This window comes from Mobula birostris, chromosome 5, assembly GCF_030028105.1.
Source record: "Mobula birostris isolate sMobBir1 chromosome 5, sMobBir1.hap1, whole genome shotgun sequence".
NCBI lineage: Eukaryota > Metazoa > Chordata > Chondrichthyes > Myliobatiformes > Myliobatidae > Mobula > Mobula birostris.
This window is the reverse complement of record NC_092374.1, coordinates 101,845,945-101,866,799: the sequence shown is the minus strand read 5'-3', so window position 1 is coordinate 101,866,799 and position 20,855 is coordinate 101,845,945. Positions and strand designations below refer to the sequence as shown.

The following is a 20,855-nucleotide window of genomic DNA, read 5'->3' as shown; positions in this document are numbered from 1 at the left end:
GTAGAGTACAGCATAGGGTGCGCCACTACGCTGTACATTTGACACACAAGTATAAATCAGCCTTTAGACCTGCTACTGGGTAATATTTACATGGACAGCCACCATTAGTAATAGTGAGTTAAACACAGGATACCAATTATATCTGTACAATTACCCATTCCTCCCACCAAGACTCTGCTTGCTGTGTATGATATGCCAGTTGAGTCAATTCACAGGAAACTTTGTATTTTTAGGAAGTAGTTCCAAGTTTGAGGCATGGTAATCATACGCTGTGTTTATTTTCAATGGGAATGTAACCATAGGGAAAATCCAAGGACATACAAAACATTACTTGTTGGATCCATGCTCAAAGCTGCCTTACAATACAGTCAACCTCACTAATCTGACTACCTGTAATCCAGTTCCTTCGATAATCCAGCACTGATGCTTAATGTGATCCTTCTGTAATTCGGCATTTTCACTAATCAACCCGGCACTCCTCAGTTCCCAATAGTGCCGGATTAGTGAGGGTCAACTTGTACTGGGTTAGGCAATCGAGAGTCCCCCCCCCCACCCCCAACACAAGGATCACTCCTTTGCTAGTCTCAGCCACCAACCCTATCGTCATGAAACCACTTGGAAATTTCTCAACTTTCACTGCTCTGAGGTTCACAGAATTGTAATCCCCCTGGCAATACAGTGTGGCAGTCCTCTCCAGAAGTAAACATTCACAGGGCAGACCTCAAAAGTTAAAGACTGTTGTGATTCAGAGCTGAAAGGAACTCCAGAAAGGCCAGTGCACATCCTTTGCAAATGACACATTCATTACTGTATTTGTTTGCAAATAGAATTTATTTGATGGAATTTCGAAACAGGGCTGTACGAGTAACAGTCAAAATGGAGTAAAAATAAATACTTGAAGGGAAAATATTTACCAGTTGACAGGGCCAAGCAGACACCAAAGTAAACAGGCATGAAGGGCCTCTCGTGCAGCCCTCAAGCCCAAACTAAAAATTTAATTTGACACTTGGTAAGTCTTGTGTCTGGTTAAAAACCCTACAGTCTTACTGAATTCCACACTTACTGAATTCCTATTTACAATGGTGTCCTTCAGCATTGCAAGCTTCTAAAGCATTCTCCAGATAGACCCCTTGGAAACCACCCACCACACCTCGTACTGCCCGAGGCCCCAAACTCTGGCATTCTTCTGAGCCACCACCTTCTCCATCTTAAAAACTCAGAATCACACGGTAGCCTGCTGACTTTGTTGGATAATGTACACTACAATGTTTGGAGAATCAGTGAAGGTATAGGCAAACCCATTATGGCACCCTCACAATCACCTCAAATAGCAAGTTGAGGCAGAGTAGGATGCTAAAACATTTGCACTCTGCCATCAGCTTGCCTCTATTTGTACTTGTCTAATGTTTTGGTCAAAATGAAGACATTTCACTGAAGGACCACAAATCTTTACCATCATCTATCAAGCCCTGGAGTGACATAGTCAATGCTGAAATGGACAGCTTTTCTTTTTAAAAAAAAAAAAACAGGGAGTTGAGGCTCTTTAGAAGGTACCACTTAGGGGAGTAAGCAGGCAGAAAAGTAGAGGCCAGGGTCATCAGCCATGAACTTTAAGGCAGGCATTTTGGGTAATGGGCTAAAGCCTACATTTGTGTTATTACAACTGACTGGCAGGTGTTAATGAGGTAGTGGCTGATTTTGGGAGGTGGGCAGGTGAACTGGAAAATAACAGGAGAAACTCACAGCATAAAGTTTTTTTGGTAATTTGTCTTTATTGCAAACAATCTTTAAATGCCAACATACATGCCAAATCAACAGTCACATAAAAATGGTGCCAGAGCCAAACCCATACCTACGGGGTTTTACAAGATGATCACTGCATGGGCAAACAAGTTTTTGCTGTTACAACAATTACATCACTCCCATGTTACAGTCAATGTCAACTCAAGTTTGAATGCGGTGGTCCTGGACTGATGCCTGCTGACCTGATCTTATGGCACGAATTGCACAAGGAGAGGCTCTGTTGTCAGCAGGCCTGAGGTGCTGCAGGCAATTATTAGCTGGGCCAGAGGTGAGGCAGTCCTTCTTAATACAAGAAAAATTAAGCCAATTGCAACAATCCCAAATCCCCTGGAAGTGTGCTCAACATTTCCAGTACTCCAATGTGTTTAAGCACGTCATCCAGAGCAGATGTACAGTGGTCCCATGCCCCATTGTAGTTCAGCATGACAAGGCCAATTGCCCTAAGGGGGGGAGGAAAATCACAGCAGGAAGCAGCAAAGAATCTAACGAAGCCAGTTCCTAGATTGCAATGCTTAGCAACTGCAGACAGTTCACCTCCTTTATTCTGTAAAAAGCCTTGGTGACACTTGAATCTGCTCAAACCAGAGGCATCATTAAAGCAGGCAGGCCAATGCTTGGCTTAGTCATTAACCATCAGTTAGTCTCCCTCATTGGACTACTGTGACGCAGAGGCTCATGGATAATCCAAAGCTAGTCACCAACTCCAGCAATCTTTTATAATAGTGTAGCTCAAATCACAACTGTGCTTTCAAGACACCGTCTTTCCCAGAAGAACAAACCTTCAGTACAACTCTTGGATTAAAGGTTTTGGCACTGCAGTGAACAGGACAGCCACATGAAGAGCAATTTATTGGCATTACTGAATTAGATTAAAATCAATATCTGATTGATTAACAATCAAAGTGGGTGAAGAGGGGCAAGAAAAATTGAAGCCTGGGAGTTATCAGGGAATTAAGAGGAAGTGGAGATCCACCTATTTATGAAGAATATACTGGAACACAGCAGGCAGAGATGGAGAGGGGGAAGTAGTTTTGGATATAGTAAGCCAAATAGTTCTATTCTGCTTATATTCAACACCTGCAAAAGGAAATTTAAATGACAGTTGTCCTGCCTACGTCACAGGTTAAAAACTTCACATTAAATTCACAGTAAAAATTGAGGACACATGTCAGGAAAAAGACTTTAGAAGAAAAAAAGATTTGTTTCTTCAAAGCCATGTTTCTTTAAATCTTACAGGCAGCATACAAGACTTCCTCGATAAATACTCAAAAGACTTTGCAGAAATTAACGAGTTATAAAAGTATCATTCACTTTGCAGAACTGGAGTTTAAAAGCATACCCATTTAATCATGATTTTTGTTTACACAATTTGGTCGAGTATAAAAAAGTTGAGATAAAATTAGATAGAAGTTCGCAAAGTGTCACAATATAGTGAAAAAACTTAAAAGAATAAAATTAAAATGCGAATAATAAATACAACATTTTGATTATTTATACAGATTAAAATTGAATCGCCCAACCCTAAAGAACAAAATACAAGTCTAAAAACATACCATTTCATCTGGGCTCAGGATACCAAACTGAACCCTTTTGATGGAGCGCAGTGGGCATGCGCTATCTCCGGAAGGAGGTCCTTGCATGGCTCAAACTCCCAGCAGTCTAGCGACGTCTCTTTAGGGGGCGGGTAAGAAATAACTCCCTCTCACCTTTGAGGAAATTGTGTAAAATCGTACTTTAACAGCCACCGGGCAACGCGACAGTAACACTCACATTGACTGCAAAAATCGGAAACCCACGTTTTCACCTTTAACTATCACCCCTACCAACATTTCCCTATTCCTCCCCTTTTTCCCTCCCGCACCGAATGCGCTCAAAGCGCATCTGAAGATTCAGTCGCTTGTGCGCCGTATTATATAGATTTCAGATAGCTACAGGGTTACCAAACTTCTATCGCAGGGACTCGAACACCACCATATGGAAATGAGCTCGGCCGAACGAGGCCAGCGCGTAGCCGATTGGTCCAGCTACGGGACGCTGGGTGGGGTTTGGCCCCGCTCGTGCCGTTCGGATCGTTGCATATTTTAATTCTCGGAACCCCGCCTCCGTGGTTGCTACGGAAATGCCCGAGAATTACCGAAGTTTAGGGAAAGGGATTTTTTTGGCGGACCCAGAGAGGGGAGAAAGCAACAACGCTGGGCTGTTCTGAGGCGTTGTAGTGCTTGCGGCCTAGGTTCTTTTCACCGGAAGCGCCGTTCACTAGCCATGTTTTTATCATCAATTCACACCCCCAAAGAAAAATTTCGTTGTTAAATTGGATTGAATCAAGCCCAATTCTGATTTTCCGTTAGTCAGTATCTCTTACGTGCTATTTTCGTCGAAATTCTCATTTCTCAGCCGAGCCTCGGTCTATCCTAACCGGGTACCCGCATCCTTTTTGTCTTCGGTTGGTATTTAGTTATCAGGAAAGTCCGCTGAGAGCCTACTGGTGAGTATTTTTGCTGGGAGGGATGGAAGCCAAGAGAAAAAAAACTGGCTTTGCGTGAAGGGGTTGACTTACCGAACTGTTAGATTATGAAAACCCCATTCGTGTTTAAAGAACGTTTGGTGGGGATTTGTTAGCTAAGGCCCCGATTGTGATTATGTAGAGAAAATGGTGGCAAGTTGTTTGGTAGCCGTTGACCAACGATGGATAAGTAGGTCTTGTCTTCGAGTTTTAAACCGGAATAAAACGCTATTTTTATACTAAGTTAAGTCGCGCATAATGTTTACAAGTTTTAAAACTCTTTTAACGGCCAAGTCTCTTTTCTCTCTCCGAAACGATCATCCGAACTCTACAAATGCCTAAGTAAAATGTGCCTGTGGCGTAGCTTTTTATACTTTTCTGTTTAAATTATTTTAAGCGTGCGCTTAAATCAAGCTGCTCATCTTTTCGGGAGGAGCAAAATCGCATTTTTACAAGTTTTAATTGATAAGTTTACTTAAAAGCAGAACTTTATTCTTGACTACAAATTAAAAGGTTCACTTTCCAAAATACCATTTTAAAAAAAACACAGGGCTAGCAGTGCTTAATGCTTTATAACGTTAGGTATTTAATATAGAATATAATTTAAAAACTTGAGCATATACTTATAAACGTTTAGTAGTTTAGACTTTAAAATATATATTAGTCCTAAATGATTGGATTGCAATAAGATGAGGCTAATTCAATAATAACATCAATACAAATAGTTCCAAATATTTAGGGCCATGCATGTCATAGATGTCAAATTTGATTCTTAGTCTATGGAAGTGATGATGGGCTGTGGTTTTGTTGAAAGGGAGAGCAAGTTTAAAGGACTGACTGGCTTGTTCTTGTTCCTATTTCTTTTGTTCTTCAGGTTAATGTTATCAGTTTGTAAATTTTACTGGTCTAACATAGTTCGCTAAGATTGATATGGTCTGAGTGTCCACACTCAGTTCACAGATCGATATTGTCACTGCATATCTACACTCACTGGCCCTGGATATAAGCAGCACGATTTCCATAAGACATTCAAGATCCCTTCCAAAAACCGAGGGAACTTGGGTCTGGACATTTGTCCAGCTGGTGCATTTAAGATATAGGAGCAGAATTAGGCCTTTAGGCCCATCGAGACTGCACTGCCATTTGACCATGGCTGACTTATTTTCCCCCCTCAGCCCCATAACCTTTGACTCCCTGACTAATCAAGGACCAAACAACCTCAGCTTTAAATATGCCCAATGACTTGGCCTTCATAGTTGTCTATGGCCATGAATTCCACAGACTGATCACCTTCTGGCTAAAGAAATCCCTCCTTTGTTTTAAAGGGATGCGTGGCAGTACTTGCAGGCTGCCCCCAGCACATCTTTTGTTGTGTTGGTTAATATAAATGGTGTATTTCATTGTTTTGATATATGTTTGCTTCTTTATATGCAGACAAAGGGCCACTATTAAAATCTGAGGCCTGACCTAATGTAGGAACATCACTGCCTCTGATCTGCAGCAGATCCTTGTCTGGAATTTGAGTTGGCAATTCAGCCTATCAAGTCTGCTCCACCATTCAGTTATGGCTGCTCCTTTTTCCCCTCCTCAGCCCCACAACCCAGCCTCTCCCCATAACATTTGATGCTGTGGCCAATCAAAAACCTTTCAGTTTCTGCCTTAAATACACCCAGTGACCTGGCCTCCACAACTGCCTGTGGTAACAAAATTCACAAGTTCATCACCTACTGGTTAAAGAAAATTCTCTGCTTTTCTGTTTTAAATGGATGTCCCTCTATCCTGAGGCTGTGGCCTCTTGTCCTAGACTCAACCACCATAGGAAACATCCTGTCCACAGTGAGTGCAGGCCAGAGCCATCAAATGTTCTTCATATGATAACCCTTTCATCCTTATGAACCTTCTCTGAACCCTCAGCAGTGCCTTATAAAGCCTCAGCATCACATCCCTGCGCTTGTATTCTAGACCTCTTGAAATGAATGCTAGCATTGTATTTGGCTTCCTCACCACAGACACAGCCTGCAAGTTAACCCTTAGGGTGTTCTGTGCAAGGACTCCCACGGCCCTTTGCATCTCAGATTTTTGAATTTTTCTCCCTGTTTAGAAAATAGTCTGCATATTTATTTCTACTACCAAGATGCTTGGTTATGCTTTTTCCAACATTTGCCACTTTCTTGCCCATACCTCTAAATCTAGCCCTTCTGCAGCCTACCTGTTTCCCCAACACTACCTGCCCCTCTACCAATCTTCATATCATCTGCAAACTTAGCAACAAAGCCATCTAATCCTTCATCTAAATAATTCATATACGGCATAAAAGGAAGCAGTCCCAACACTGACTCCCATGGGACACCACTAGTCACTGCCAGCCAACTTACTGCTTCCTACCAATCAGCCATGTCTCTGACCATGTCAGTAATTTTTCCCATAATACCATAGGCTCTTAACTTGGTAAGCAGCCTCATGTGTGGCACTTTGTCAAAGGCTTTCTGATAGTCCAAATATGGATTCAGTCGAAACAGTAAATAAAACATCTTAGAATGCATGAAAGATAATTGTCTAATACCAGCAGGTATGAGACAGGAGCTGAGCCACAATTAGATTTCTGGCATTGTTACTGAAAAGATGAGGAGGCAAGTGAAATTTACAAGGGTATGCCAGGACTGAGGTGCTTTAGCTAGGACGAAATGTTAGTTGCCTTCCTTGAAACAAAGACCCTCCTTTGTGTATTATCCAACACTTTTGTTCCATCTTCCACAGGTGTCATCTGTTCTGCTCAGTGTTTCTGTTGCCTTGTATTTTTCTGGTAGTTGATTCATTTGCCTTTGGGGAATGTGTAGGCTGCAGTTAGTAACCTTCCTTGTAGTTGTAGTTTAGTGGACTGACGTGCTAATTAACAGGACTAAAGACTAGACCTTGCACTGGAGTGGATCTGATGCATAGTCCTCTGGCTATGGAGGAGCTGGTGGGTATCTAGATTCAAAATGATGGAATAGTAGGAGTGCCAGTACTCCTTGCCAGTGTAGCTACTGGTCGTTTATAGTTTTCTATATAGAGTCACTTCTACACTTTCACTGAAGCCCTGTAATTCCAATTGTGAAGTACCAGTTAAATCTGCATCCACCACTCTGTCCAGTATTCTGGGGCATTCCAAATAGTTTCCACTCTGGTTATTTTGCTGACTCTCTTCTTGGCCCTTTCACCAAGAGGAACAGCTTTTCTGCATCTACTTTCACCCTACTCTTTGCAGAATAAAATCCACACACTACGAATTTCCAGATCCTTTCTCCTCTGAACCCTGATCATATCTTTTCTGAAGTCCTGTGAGCAGAATGCATGCTTTACCACCAGTTGTAAGTACAGCGTCAGAACTTTCTTAGCCCACCCTGACAAAATCAAAGATATAAGCTTGTGTACATCTAAGTCTGAGCCAGAAATAACTACAGGACAGAAGCAGGTACTTCAGCCCCCTGAGTCCATGTGACCTTCCTTTCACATCATCCTACATGGAGTTAGAGAGTGATGCAGCATAGAAACAGGCCCTTCAGCACCACAGATCCACAACAATCTCCCTGCTATCCCCAGTTGTCTGCAGTCAGCTCTATCCAAATGCCTCTAAACGTTAGAACTCTTGGCAAGCTTTGTACAAATAGCAACAAGGGGAAAGACAAGGAAAACCCATGGCTGTGCTCAAACCTGGCAACAAAGATGAGGTCACCACCAAACTTCAGGAAGGTGGCAGCAAATTAGTTGTCATTGATTTCAATGTGTCCCGGTGTTGCCCATGAAAACTAAATCAAAACTTGCTGGAGTTTTCTGAGCAATCAGCCAATGTGATTTCACTGAGGTTTATCTTTGCCCAATATTTGTCTTTTTCAAGCATGGAAAGGAGTTTAAAAATAGTTGGGAGCACAAGCATGCATGGGGAATACAATACAGTGAAGCAGTTTGGGGGTGGGAATTCAGAGTTCAATCCCAGTGGATTCGGCTAGGGTTAAATCAGGGGTTGCTAGGGGGCACAGCTTGATGGGCCAGGAGGATCTGTTCCCTGCCGTATTGCTAAATAAATAAATGAATGGATGTTCAGCTGCTTCCTCATTGCAGTTACTCCCTTCTTTGTAAGGAAGTTACTTATCAGGTGCTGAGTCAGTGCAATTCATTGCCATAGGCAGCAGTGGAGGTGAAGTCAGTTGGGTATATTTACAGCAGAGGTTAATAGGTTCTTGATTTGTAAGGCTGTCAAAGGTAATGGGGAGAAGGCAGGAAAATGGGGTTGAGGGGCATAATAAATAAGCCATGATGGAATGGCAGGGCAGACTTGATTGGCCGAATTGCGTAATTTTGCTCCTTTGTCTTATGGTCTTTCTTGAATCTCTCATCTTTAATCTCGTATTTGTGCCTTATCCATTTTAATAAAGTTATGAGGTCACCCCTCATTCTCTGCACTCCAGCATGGTCAACTGTTTTCTCTAATTCAGCAACCTAAAACCTTTTATTAACCCTCTCACAATACACAATGCTCCCAAGTGCATCCTCACCAATGACTTGTATAACTGTGACATAATGTCCCTATTCCTAAGTTTGATGAAGGCCTGAATGCTGAGTGCTGCCTTCACCACTCTATCCACTTGCCCAGTGACTTTCAGCAAACTGTAAACTTGTACTCCCAGTTCTCTTTGTTCACACAACACTTGAGCCCTGCCATTCACTGTAAGAATCGTCCAAAATACATCACTAACATACATAGTTAAAATCCATTTGTTTTCTCAGCCCATCTCCCTTAAATTTAGGGGTTCCTAACCTCCTTATGCTATGGCCCAATTATATTAAGCAAGGTGTCCGTGGACCTCGGTTGGGAGCCCCTGCCTGAAATGATCAACATCTCTTTACAATTCATTGTAACTTCACTATCAACAAGACCCTGATCTAGTATCATCAGCAAATTTGGTAATGGTCATTTATGAAATTTATTTCAATATGAATGAGGTTCTAACACTGACCCCTGGGGCACCCCACTCATCACAATCCTCTGCTTCCTATCATTGAGTCAATTCTGAATCCACCTCACTTACGTAGCTCATGCGACCTGACCTTGCAGATCACCTGCCAGCTGGGAGTTTGTCAAAGGCCTTATTAAAGACAGCATCCATTTGTTTTAACTTCATCTATCTGTTTAACCTGGTAATGGGTGGTACAGTACCACAGCAGTTAGCATAATACTACTAGTGCCAGCAACCTGGATTAAGCATCCATTATCTCAAGTAGAGAAGCTATTGCTTTTGTCAAACATGATTTGTCTTTTTACAAATTCTGAAATGTTTTCTATTAATTCAGCATATCCAAGTTGTGTTTAATTTTGTTCCGGATTGTTGTTTCTTAAAGCTTCTCTAGTCAGATTAAACAAAGTGGCCTGCACTTAATTGGTGACTCTTGCAGTCTGCCCCCAAAACATCCTTGGGCACATGACTGGCACATTTCACTGTTTCAATTATAAATCTGAGTCTACAGGTCCAGGATTTATCTTTGCAGTCTTTTATTGAAAAAGATTCTAGCATTTTAAGTTCTCTGCTGCAACCTCTTTAGGAGCAACTTAGCAATTTTCTTCCCTTCTAACCAAGTGTGCATTCCATTAAATCTTGCATGTTATGTACTATTGCCAGTCTCTTACATGGATTTTAAGCTTCTGGATTCTGACTGATTCTTTGGTGATCCCAAGTTTCTTCTGAATTCAAGAATGAAGAATAAAACTTATTGCTTAGATTGTTTTGCTAAATGTTACGAGAGCAAAAAAGAACAATTGTTGCGGGGGGGGGGAGACTAAAGCAGGTGTAGTCATTTTGTACTCGGACGAGAGATAACAGCCAGCTCTAGTGATACAATTGACCTGTAAAATAGCCACACCTACTACTGAAAACTAACATTTGTAAGAAAATACAGAAGCAGCTGCATTATAATGGAAAATTCACTAACAGTTATGTGTATATGAGTAATTATATAAAGATGTAAGCAAGCACAGGAAAGTTAAACTGCATGCAAAATAAAAATTTTGCACCCCAGTCCCATAGTGCCTCTCATTTTAGTGTTATTTTTGGCAAGATGCATACAGATTACCCATGTAGAACTGTGGCAGTGTCCTCTGCCCCGATGGGTAGAGGTGCAATTTGGTCTTGGCTGTGAAACTGCCCTTTGTAGCCATGGCCTCCTGTGCTGCCAAGCAGCTTTGCTTACTATTCTCAGGTTTGCTACTATTGTTTGTGCTCTCTCCTCCCCCCCCCCCCCCCCGATAGTATTTGGTTTGGTTTAGGGTGGCTTACAATATCCCATGTCATCAAGTGTGTCATATTAATAGATAATGTATTTGCGTTGGTATTGCAGCTATTTCACTGCTCCAGGGACCTGGGTTCAGTCCTGACCTCTGTGTAGAGTTTGTGGTCTCTGCTCTTGGTAATAGAGTCTGGGTGTACATCTTGAGGAATACAAGATTAGTTTTCCCCAAAATCTGCCACCTAGAGTCTGCTTGGTAGTTTGGTGTTCCCGTCAGTCAAGACTTGATGGGCTAGTTTCCAGAGATAGTGCCAAAAGATGGCTGCTTTGTGGAAGAGGTGGGAAGTGTGATGGGATAAATGCACAGTTCTCTACAAGTTTATCACTGTAGTCCTGTTATTTATGTTGGACGTACAGCACAAATGAGCCATCTGACCCATTTCTCCATTGATGGTGTTCACATAACACAATTTGCCTTTCTGTCTTCACTGGCTCATTTGACTACCTCACTTTTCAGTGCCTAATCTATCCTTTAAATATATCCTTTACTTGCCCCAATGCACTGGCTTTTCAGGGATCTATTAATATTATATTGGTCTTCCAGTTCTGTCTTTTCCCCTACTGCAATCAGATCCCTGGTCCATGAACACTATCTCACTATTTTGCTCTTTTTGCACTGTATGCTTTTTATATATTGTAGATTATAGTGTTTTTATATTGACTGTACTGCCACAAAACAGATTTTGTGATGTCAGTGATGATAGCCTTGCTTCTATCTGACCCCGACCCAAATAGAACATATTCTGTAATAGAATAATTTGCAATTGATATTGGTTTAAATATGGTCAATAAACTTGCTGTGAAGTGGCTTTTCATGTTTTGTTATTTCTTTCAGGAGTACTGTGGTGAAATCAAGTAATTGTACTGGATCTGGTTTTTCACGTTCTTTATAGTGGACTTGGAGACCCAATGTGGAGTTCCATGTGACAATAACCAGCAGGCATTCAGCCCCAAACTCTGTATGCAGTGACACTTTAAACAGCTGAGGGCCCATTAGCTTTGTAATGAACGGAATTGTGATACAATACTATGTGTTTGAATATTTTTTAATATTGACATGTGGAAAATAACCACCCGGAGGGAAAGGCACCATTCCAGTTCCAGCACTAGCTGTGTACTAAGATGAAGAAAGAAACTTGGGGCCTTTGCCTCTTCTCACCTCTGGAGCACTCTAACAGTGATCCACCCCCTCAGTGGCCACTTTGTTTACACCTCAGTTTAAGCCTCTGGGTCACTCTAACAGTGGCTTACCCCTCAATGACATCAGTTTAAGCCTATGGAGCACTCTAACAGTGGCTTACACCCACAATGGCCACTGTTTACATCTTGCTACTTTTTTTTTGTCCTTTGCCAAGTGCCTGGTAAACCACTATGATTGAAGCCCACAAAAGGTCTTTGTGCACCTTACTGGTAAGTGCTTGTGATGATTGTAGCATGCTGAAATCCTCAGTACCCTTTTCCCATGTACTAGTGAAGCTTTTATATAAAAAAAAACAAAAAAAAATCCCTCTTGTAACAATCATCTCCAGTTTGCTGAGCACGAGACACTGAAACAGAATAGCCATATTAATCCCATAATTCAAAATTATTCCACAGATAATGTGCAAAAAGCTAGAGAACATGTAGACTTCTTACAGGCTCTGGAAATTGAGCCGTCATTTCTAGCACTGTAAAGCTATATGCTGCTGTGCTGCCTGTGGCTTCCAATCTGGTTCCACCTGCCTTTTGACCCTCTAATGGTTCTTGTTAATCCCCTTCCTTCCATATCACACTAGTAACATTTGTGCCCTTGTCATCATCCAGCACGTGTCCCTAGCTTCACTCTCATCTTCCAGAACCCCGTTCCATATGAAGCCTTTCTTTCCTGTTTGTGTCTGCTTCCACACTAACATTCACCTGCTTCTGGCTCCCAACTTCACCCTTACCCCACCTGCCTGGCATCATTCACCATCACCCTGTTTGTAGGAAAGATGTTATTAAACTAGGAGTGCAGAAAAGATGTATCCTGATGAAGGGTCTTGGGCTGAAACATAGACTGTTTATCCCCTCTTTAGATGCTGCCTGACTTGCTGATTTCTTCAAACATTTTGTGTGTGTTACTCTAGATTTCCAGCATATCTTGTGTTTATCAGGATGTTGCCTGGATTTGGGAGCCTGAATTACAAGGAGAGCTTGAGAGGCTGGGACTTCATTCCCTGGAATATAGGAAACTGAGGGATGACCTTTTAGAGGAATATAAGATCATGAGGGATATGGACAAATGCTGTGAGTGTGGGCTGAGTCACAAGGGGCTGAAGCTTGTCAGGCAAGTTTTTATATAACGTAGCAAATCTGGGGAGAATCTATTTCTGTACGTTGCTTTATACAGATTGACATGAACTGCCTAATAATTACTGTATCCACTTTAACATTTTGAATATAGACTGGTGTCTCTGCAGAATTGTGTACTTATAATTATGGTACATCCCCATGAGCAGAACCTCATTGAATATATGTAATTGTATACAACCCTGACATTAATTTTCTTGTGGGCATTCACATAAGTACAAGAAATGCAATGGAATTGATGAAAGATTACCTCCAACAGGATGGACGAACAGCTACTGTGGGAAAGACAGCAAATTGTGTAAATGCAAATTGGGCAGGAAATATAAAAAAATAAGTATTGAAAAAATAAATAGAGCTCTTGAAAGTGAGTCCATGGGGGGCGTCACGTGATGACGTAGGATTGAGACGTGTAAATCCAGCTCTCCCGTAAAAAATCAGCAAAGTACCGTATAAACAAAGTAAAGTTAATAAATGCTTTCCGAAAACTACTTAAAAACTTCATAAGACTACTCTATGATATGCCTCGTAAACTGCAACAGAAGAAGTCTGTTGTGAAGTTGCCGCGAGATGGGAAGAAAAAAGGGCCTACTGCAGCGATGGAGCCTCGGATTCAGGTTGGATCTCCTTCAGAGGAGACACATTTTATCTCTGGCGTAGAAGAACGGGGAGCAATGGCGGCGGTAGCGGTCTCTCGGAAGAAGATGCTGGAATTGCGCATGCGCAAATCAACACAATTTAAACTACAAGAACCGATGGCCACTGCAACTGAAAGTGACTCAGAGTCAGAATTGGATATCGCAGAGAATACAGATGAAGAGGAGGAGGAAGAACTGGAAGAGATTGGAAGTAAAGGAGACGACGGAGACATAAGAGAGGCTTTATTGCAATTAACGGCTGAACTAAGAAAATTAAGAACAGAGCTTAGAGACGTGAAGATGTGCTATGATAAAGCTATGAAAAGACAGGATAAAATGGATAGGAAACTTCAGAAGATGGAAAGAACAATCGAGCATATTAACGATAGAGTGGAAAAAACAGAAAATAATGTGCTGGTCTGGAACATGGAAAGAAATCGACTCTTAGAGAAAGTGGACGTGTTGGAAAATTTTAGTAGACGTAATAACATTAAAATTTTTGGTCTTAAAGAAGGTATAGAGGGAGATAATCCAATAGAATTTTTTCAAAGATGGATCCCGAAAACCTTGCAAATGAAAGATGAAGACCGATCAATTGAAATTGAGCGGGCACATAGAGCTCTAAGACCAAAACCACAAGATGACCAATATCCATGATCAATTTTAATAAAATTCTTAAGATTTCAAGACAAAGAAAGGATTCTACAGGCGGCTGCCCAAGTTGCCAAGAAGAGAAAAGGGCCACTGATGATAGAAGGGAAGAAAATTGTTCTCTACCCTGACATAAGTTATTAACTTTTGAAAAGAAGGAAGAAGTTTAATCCAGTGAAAAAAGCCCTATGGGATCACGGTTATCAATTTATATTGCGTTATCCTGCAACCTTGAAAATTTTCTTGCCTGGTGGAGAAAAAAGATTTTTTGACGATTACTGGAAAGCGGAGGAGTTTGTGCAAGATTCTTTGAATATTCACCAGATACAAAAACAAACTTAGGGGAGCGAGATGGATTGAAGATGAAGACTGGATCAAGGATTAGGCCTGTTGAATTTTTAGGCGGGTGAATATATAAATATATTACTAATTTTATGAGGGAGGGGAAGAAAGGTTAAAATTTGAGGAATATTAGCTGGGAATAATAACTAATTTGTTCCTATATATCATTTTTTGTTATGGGGGAGCTGGAAGAAACACTGTCCAATGGCTACATTATTCATGTGTGCAAGTGTGGCAATAGCCACGACCCGCACAATGGAGGGGGGTAGTGTTGTGTGTCTCTTCATTCACAACATTAGTCGGGGGGGGGGGTATTTTTTCTTTTTTTGTATCTTATCTATCTTTTTTTCTTTTTGCCTGGATGATTGGGAGGGAAACACGTACATGGTGAAGTTCAAAGAGATTCCCCAGGGAACTATGAGAGTTGAGAAGCTAAGTAATGTTTTAGATTTTAAGAGATAAATATGTAACATTTTTGAATATTTGGAGCCCTTATTTATAGCTCCGATGGTGAAGATCTTGGTTCTTTGGGGGAAAGTAACAAATATATATTAAATTTATTTTTATCCCATGGAGCATGTGCAAACCTTCCAATATTCAGGCAGTTCCTTTTTCTTTTTTTCTTTTTAGGTAGGAGTATATATCGGGGGGGGGAGGGTAGATATATTTTTCTCATTTATCACTTGAAAATCAATAAAAATTATATTTAAAAAAAAAAGAAGAAAGTGAGTCCATAGGTTGATGGGGCAAGTGAAATTATTTCCTCAGGTTCAAAACTCTGATGGTTGTGGTGTGGATCCTGAAGCTCCTGTACCACCTTCCTGATGGCAGCAACAACAGAACATGGCTTGGGTGTTGGGGGTTCTTGATGGATGCGGCTTTACTGTGACAGCCCTCTAGACAGATGTGCTTAGCGGTGGGGAGGGCTTTACCTGTGGACTGGGTATCTTTGCTTTCCAGATGTTCCAAGGTTTGATTGAAGAGTCAATGAAATAGTATCTGCTGTTAACCGATTGTGGAGTGGATCCAAGTAGCTTCTCCAGCAGGGATTGATGTATTTCATCACCAACCTCTCAAAGCACTTCTCAGAACATAGAGATCCTACAGCACAACACAGGCCCTTCGGCCCACAAAGCTGTGCTGAACATGTCCTTGCCTTAGAAATTACCTAGGGTTACCCATAGCCCTCTATTTTTCTAAGCTCCATCTACCACGTTCTTCATTGGATGTAGGTGCTACTGGGTGATTCTCATTGAGACAGGTTAACACATTCTTAGGCACTGTATCATTAAAGCCTACTTGAAGTAGGTGGGTACCTCATACTGCTGAAGCGAGAGGTTGAAGATATTGGTGAACTCTTCAGCCAGTTCAGCACTAGTCAGGATGCTTTCAATGGGTTCACCTTTCTGAAGGATGCTTTTGTGTTAGCCTCAGACTGAAATCTCAGGATCATTGGGTGCTGTGGGAGGTTTTGAAGGGGTCTCCATGTTTTGATGGTCAAAGTGGGCATATAAGCCATTGAGCTTATCTGGGAGAGGAGCCTTGTCACCAATATGGCTTGGTTTCACATTGTAGGAGGTGATGGCATTTAAGTCCTGCCCCACAGCTATCAAGCATCCTTCAGTGATTCAAGTTCAACCCATAGCATGGCTTTCTGGAGATTGTAGCTAGACTCCTTGCATCTTGGTTGGTCATCAGGCCTGGCCTTCAAGATTACAGATCTCATGGTTCATCCAGGCCTTCTGGTTGGGGAAGACTCTGGATGATTTTGTGTAGACAAACATTTATCTGTGCCTGTTTTTATAAAGACTGACAGCCATGGTGTTATGGTTCAGATCTTCTGAATCCTTGAACAGCTATCCGGTCTACCAACTCGAAGCAATGGTGTAGCTGCTTCTGCCTCCCGCAACCACCTCTTTGTTGTCCTTATTTCCGGAGCCTTGCTCTTTAGCCTCCGCTGAAATGCAGGTAGGAAGAGGACAGCCAAGTGATCAGATTTCCTGAAATGCAGTCTAGCCATGGAACAGTAGGTATTCCTAATCGCAGTATATTAGTGGTTGAGTGTGTTGGGACCCCTGGTGGTGCAGGTGATATGTGGATGAAAATAGGGCAGAGATTTTTTCAAACAGTCTGATTAAGTCCCCAAAATGATTTGAAAAGCTTAAAGGTAACCTGTTCTTATTTGCTAATGGTGACATTCAGTATCTCAGTTTCTTGTTTAACATCGGTTTTTGGCAGCATATAAACTATAGGCTGGATCACAGGAGAACTCTCTTGGCAAGTAGAACAGTCAATTCTTAATAATGGGATATTCTGGGTCGGGGGGAACGTTCAATAAGACTGCTACATCTGAGCACCACAGTGTTTGTCATGAAACAGACTCCCACTTCTGAATCAGCAGAACGAACTCCGTGTTGAGGAGCAACTCCCTGAATGTAGAGTTACCAAAACAGACCTGTCTAAAGTGTGTAGGGATAAGCCTATAATGATGTATTAGTGCTTGAGATGGCTCTTAATTCCTTCCCTGAACACGTGCTGAAGTTTTTGGTGATCACTAATTAACAGTTATATATTGTCCATTCTATCAAAGGGATAGAATTATTGGTAGTTCGAAAGCAAAAAAAAAAATGTTCAATGAAGTAAATTGTGACAAATTATCGCTGCAAACAATGAAGAGGCAAGCAAAGGCAAAGTGAATTCGCAGTATGTACCCTGCTGGTGTGCTGCAAAATCGACGCACTTGGAGTTGGACCCCTGCTGGTTGGAGTGAACAGTTCGGGTGGGAGAAGATGGGACAGGAGTTCCGATGCTTGTCCAGCTGGCCTGGTTGCTTCAAGCACCAAGCCAATTTGGAGAGGTTGAGAACTGCCTCTCTAAAGAAGCGAATTGTTGGGTGTGGTGTTCTAGGTCCAGAGCTATTTGCAGTGGAGGGGCCCGGGTCCTAATGCCAGGTACAACACGCTGTTTGGGCAACCTAAATACCGACTCTAAGATAGATGGACGAAGTGGGATCCTCTGGGCGCGGAGCTGACTGGGAGAGGTCAGGAGCAGCTTCTCGGCCAGTGAAATCTAGGCCCGGAATGATTTGCAGAGGCGGGGCCTGGTCCTAGTGCAAGGTTTGGATGTTAAATGCCGGCCCAGATAGTCTGGGGCTTCTCTCTCCACGACGCTAATGCCGTGAGACTGATCCAGCTGCTGTGTCTGCAAATTTCTCACTGATTTGCCTTGCTTAATTGATGAACTGAATACTGAGGCTTTGGGCCTAGTCTGGGCTGCTGTGGGGATTTGGGCTGAATTTGGTTCAGAATGCTGTTGTTGCTTGCTTCCATTGTTTGCATGATTTGTTTTTTTGTTTTTTTTTCTCTGTGCACTGAGGGTTGGTTTAATTTTTTTTTAAATTGTTTTGTTTTCAGGTTCCTTGCTTTGCAACTGCCTATAAACAACTAAAACTCAAAGTTGTATAACTTATACATTGTGATAATAAAAGCACTTTGAATCTGGTATAGGAACAGTCGAGCATTGGACCAGAAGTCCCTACAAAGAACTATGAGAACAGCTGAGAGGATCATGGGGGTCTCCCTACCATCCATCGGGGACATTTATCAGGATCCCACCCATCCATCCAGCATCCTCTGACTTTCTACCATCAAGCAGGGGACTAAATACACAAAAACAAGAACAGTTAGAATGAGCAACACACATCAAAGTTGCTGGTGAACGCAGCAGGCCAGGCAGCATCTCTAGGAAGAAGTACAGTTGACGTTTCGGGCCGAGACCCTTCGTCAGGACGAACTGAAGGAAGAGCTAGTAAGGGACAGTTTCTTCCCCCAGGCCATTAGGCTTTGGCACTTCCTGCTGTATCTTATTCAAAGTGCCATTGTTCTGTTCCTTACAATATTAAATATTAATACACTTTAGTAATTGTATGTGATTCATCTGTAGGTTTTACCCATACCCTCCAGTTATCTTGTACTACTGTGCTTTACACCCTGGTTCGAAGAAATGTCTTATTTCTATATCGTACTGTTTTTAAAATGTATAGTAATATATATTGCAGTTAAATGACAATAGACTTGAATCTTAATTATTTGCTCTCTGTAATTTCATAACTTCCAAACAGGCTGAAGCCTGTGGTCCTTTTTCCCCACAGATGAGGTGCTAAAACCAAGAAGGATTCGGTTTAACAGAAATGAGAAAACCTGCAGATGCTGGAAATCTTGAGCAACACAAAATGTTGGAGGAACTCAGCAGGACAGGTAGTATCTATGGAAAACAGTAAACAGTCAATGTTTTGGGCTGAGACACTTAAGGACTGGAGGATTCATTTAAGTCTAGAGGTCAGAGATTTAAAGGAGACTTCACACAAAGGATCTATATATTTGGAATGAAGTAGTGGCTGTGGCCATCTAGGTACAAGGGCAACACGGTCGACAGGGTGAGTTGAGTTAAAGAGCTTGCTTCCATGCTGTATGACTCTTAAGACCTATCATCTGCCCTGCATTTTATTTATACCTTTTTAAAAAATATAATAGATACCTTCCCTTTTCAATCTGTCATATTAGGGCAGCACAGTGGCGTAGTGGTTAGTACAATACCGTCATCCCCAGGGTCGTTTCCCACCACTGTCTATAAGGAGTTTGTATGTTTTTCCCCTGCTACCTTGTAGCTTTACTCCAGGCGCTCTGGTTTCCTCCCACAGTTGGGGTTGGTGGGTCATTATAAATTGTACTGTGATTTAGGCTACGGTTAATAAGGGTTTGCTGGGCAGGGCAGCTCGAAGGGCCTATTCTGCACTGTATCTCAATGCATAGCATGGTCCGCTGTTGGTCAGAGTTGACCATGGATGTTGTGTCCTGGCTGTCTAGGTACACTAGCCTGGAGCAGTACAATATGGAGAGTAAGCTGTTACCCATGTAGCTAGCTCCCACTCTCCACGCATCTGATGAACCCAAAGGAATGGCAGAGACTGATACACTTTGGTACCAGCAGTGTTCCAGGAGTTGTCAGTCCAGACTCTGGATTTTTCCCTCTGGGTTTACTCCCAAAGCCTTCCCCCATGAGTGGGTATAGCCGTAAGGCAGTGGAGGTTTGAGATCAGAGTTTTGCTTCTCCTAGATGAGCTGCCAACCATGGCTGCCAACTCCCATCTGCCCAAAGTGACTGGTTTCAGGGAGCCTTTGCTTCTTCTCATGTCAGTAGAAGTAGTTAAGCCACACGTGAAAGCCAAGAACTGGACTTGATTGTCAGAGGCTATTTGAGGCGCATGCCATTGGGAGCATTTAATAAGTAGTGGGAGCTTATCCTTACCACCACCTCCTCTCTCCTGCGCCCCCCCGGCTATAACATCCTTAAAGTGTTTTTATAAATAATAAACATAGGGCCTCGGCCTGAATCAACAATGTCTTTCCCAACAGCATGTGCTTCTTCAGTGTGAAATGTGGAGTCAGCAGTGTTTCCTTAACTACATCTTGTATGGGGCAAACCAACAAGTGTCTCTCGCTAATGTGATCTTCCAGCACCACTTGATGTAACTTCATACACGTGTCTCTGTACATGTCCCTATGAGCAGACTGGATCTGTTACACATCTGCTCAAGATCAACTGGGATAAGGCACTTTGCTTCCTTTCTACAAGTATACAGTCTGCAAAGAGGTTGGTGCCATAGGCCATTTGCTGGGAGTGAGATGCTAACTATACAGGAAAGATCAGATGGGGAGAGTCCTTGGTGTTTGTCGGTAAGGAGGCACTGAAGCTCAGTGTGGGAAAAACAAAGGTGTAGAGTAGGACTGAGGGGCTAACTTGGGGTGTAAATCGGAGTGGTAGTGGTACTTGAGACAAACTACCACTGTGTAGCACTGAATAGACACAACAAATATAGAGCCATGCACAGTTTCTATCGGTATATTTTTATTGGCAATAAAGTGAAGAAAAACCAAATCTTTCTCCTTGAGTTCTTTCTGTGTTTTCTCTGTGTTGTTCTGGTATCCCCCTCTAAATTTCTTGTCCTTCCTGTATAATTGAAGAAGCTCACCACCCACCTCATTCCACACCACACATACTTCTGACCATGCTGGTGGTCATCTGTCCTTGTACCTTTGTGTTAAATTCTGTTAGAAAATCCTGTGTAGCAAAATTTGGGGCATGTATTGTTGCAGAATAGTGGGGAGTCTTGCATCATGGATTCCCTGAGTGGCATCAACTTTCAGCTACAACTTGAATTTAACATCCTCTGAAGCAATGTGCTAAGCCACAAGACAAAAAGGTTTAAGTTG

General features: G+C 42.1%; 1 protein-coding gene and 1 long non-coding RNA gene across 3 annotated transcripts in view; one reads left to right on the top strand and one right to left on the bottom strand.

The window, feature by feature from the left end:
* polr2a (RNA polymerase II subunit A) overlaps positions 1–3,668 on the bottom strand; it is a 61,588-nt gene extending 57,920 nt beyond the window's left edge. For both annotated transcript variants that reach the window (XM_072258545.1, XM_072258546.1), the window contains exon 1: positions 3,357–3,668. In XM_072258545.1, coding sequence (XP_072114646.1) covers positions 3,357–3,443 — 87 coding nt within the window. In that variant the 5' untranslated portion in view covers positions 3,444–3,668. The remainder of the gene's footprint in view (positions 1–3,356) is intronic.
* Positions 3,669–3,975: 307 nt separating this feature from the next.
* Positions 3,976–20,507, top strand: LOC140197929 (uncharacterized). The gene is made up of 3 exons (XR_011886061.1): positions 3,976–4,288; positions 11,463–12,037; positions 18,090–20,507. It is a non-coding gene; the product is annotated as an uncharacterized lncRNA (long non-coding RNA).
* Positions 20,508–20,855: the final 348 nt, after the last annotated feature.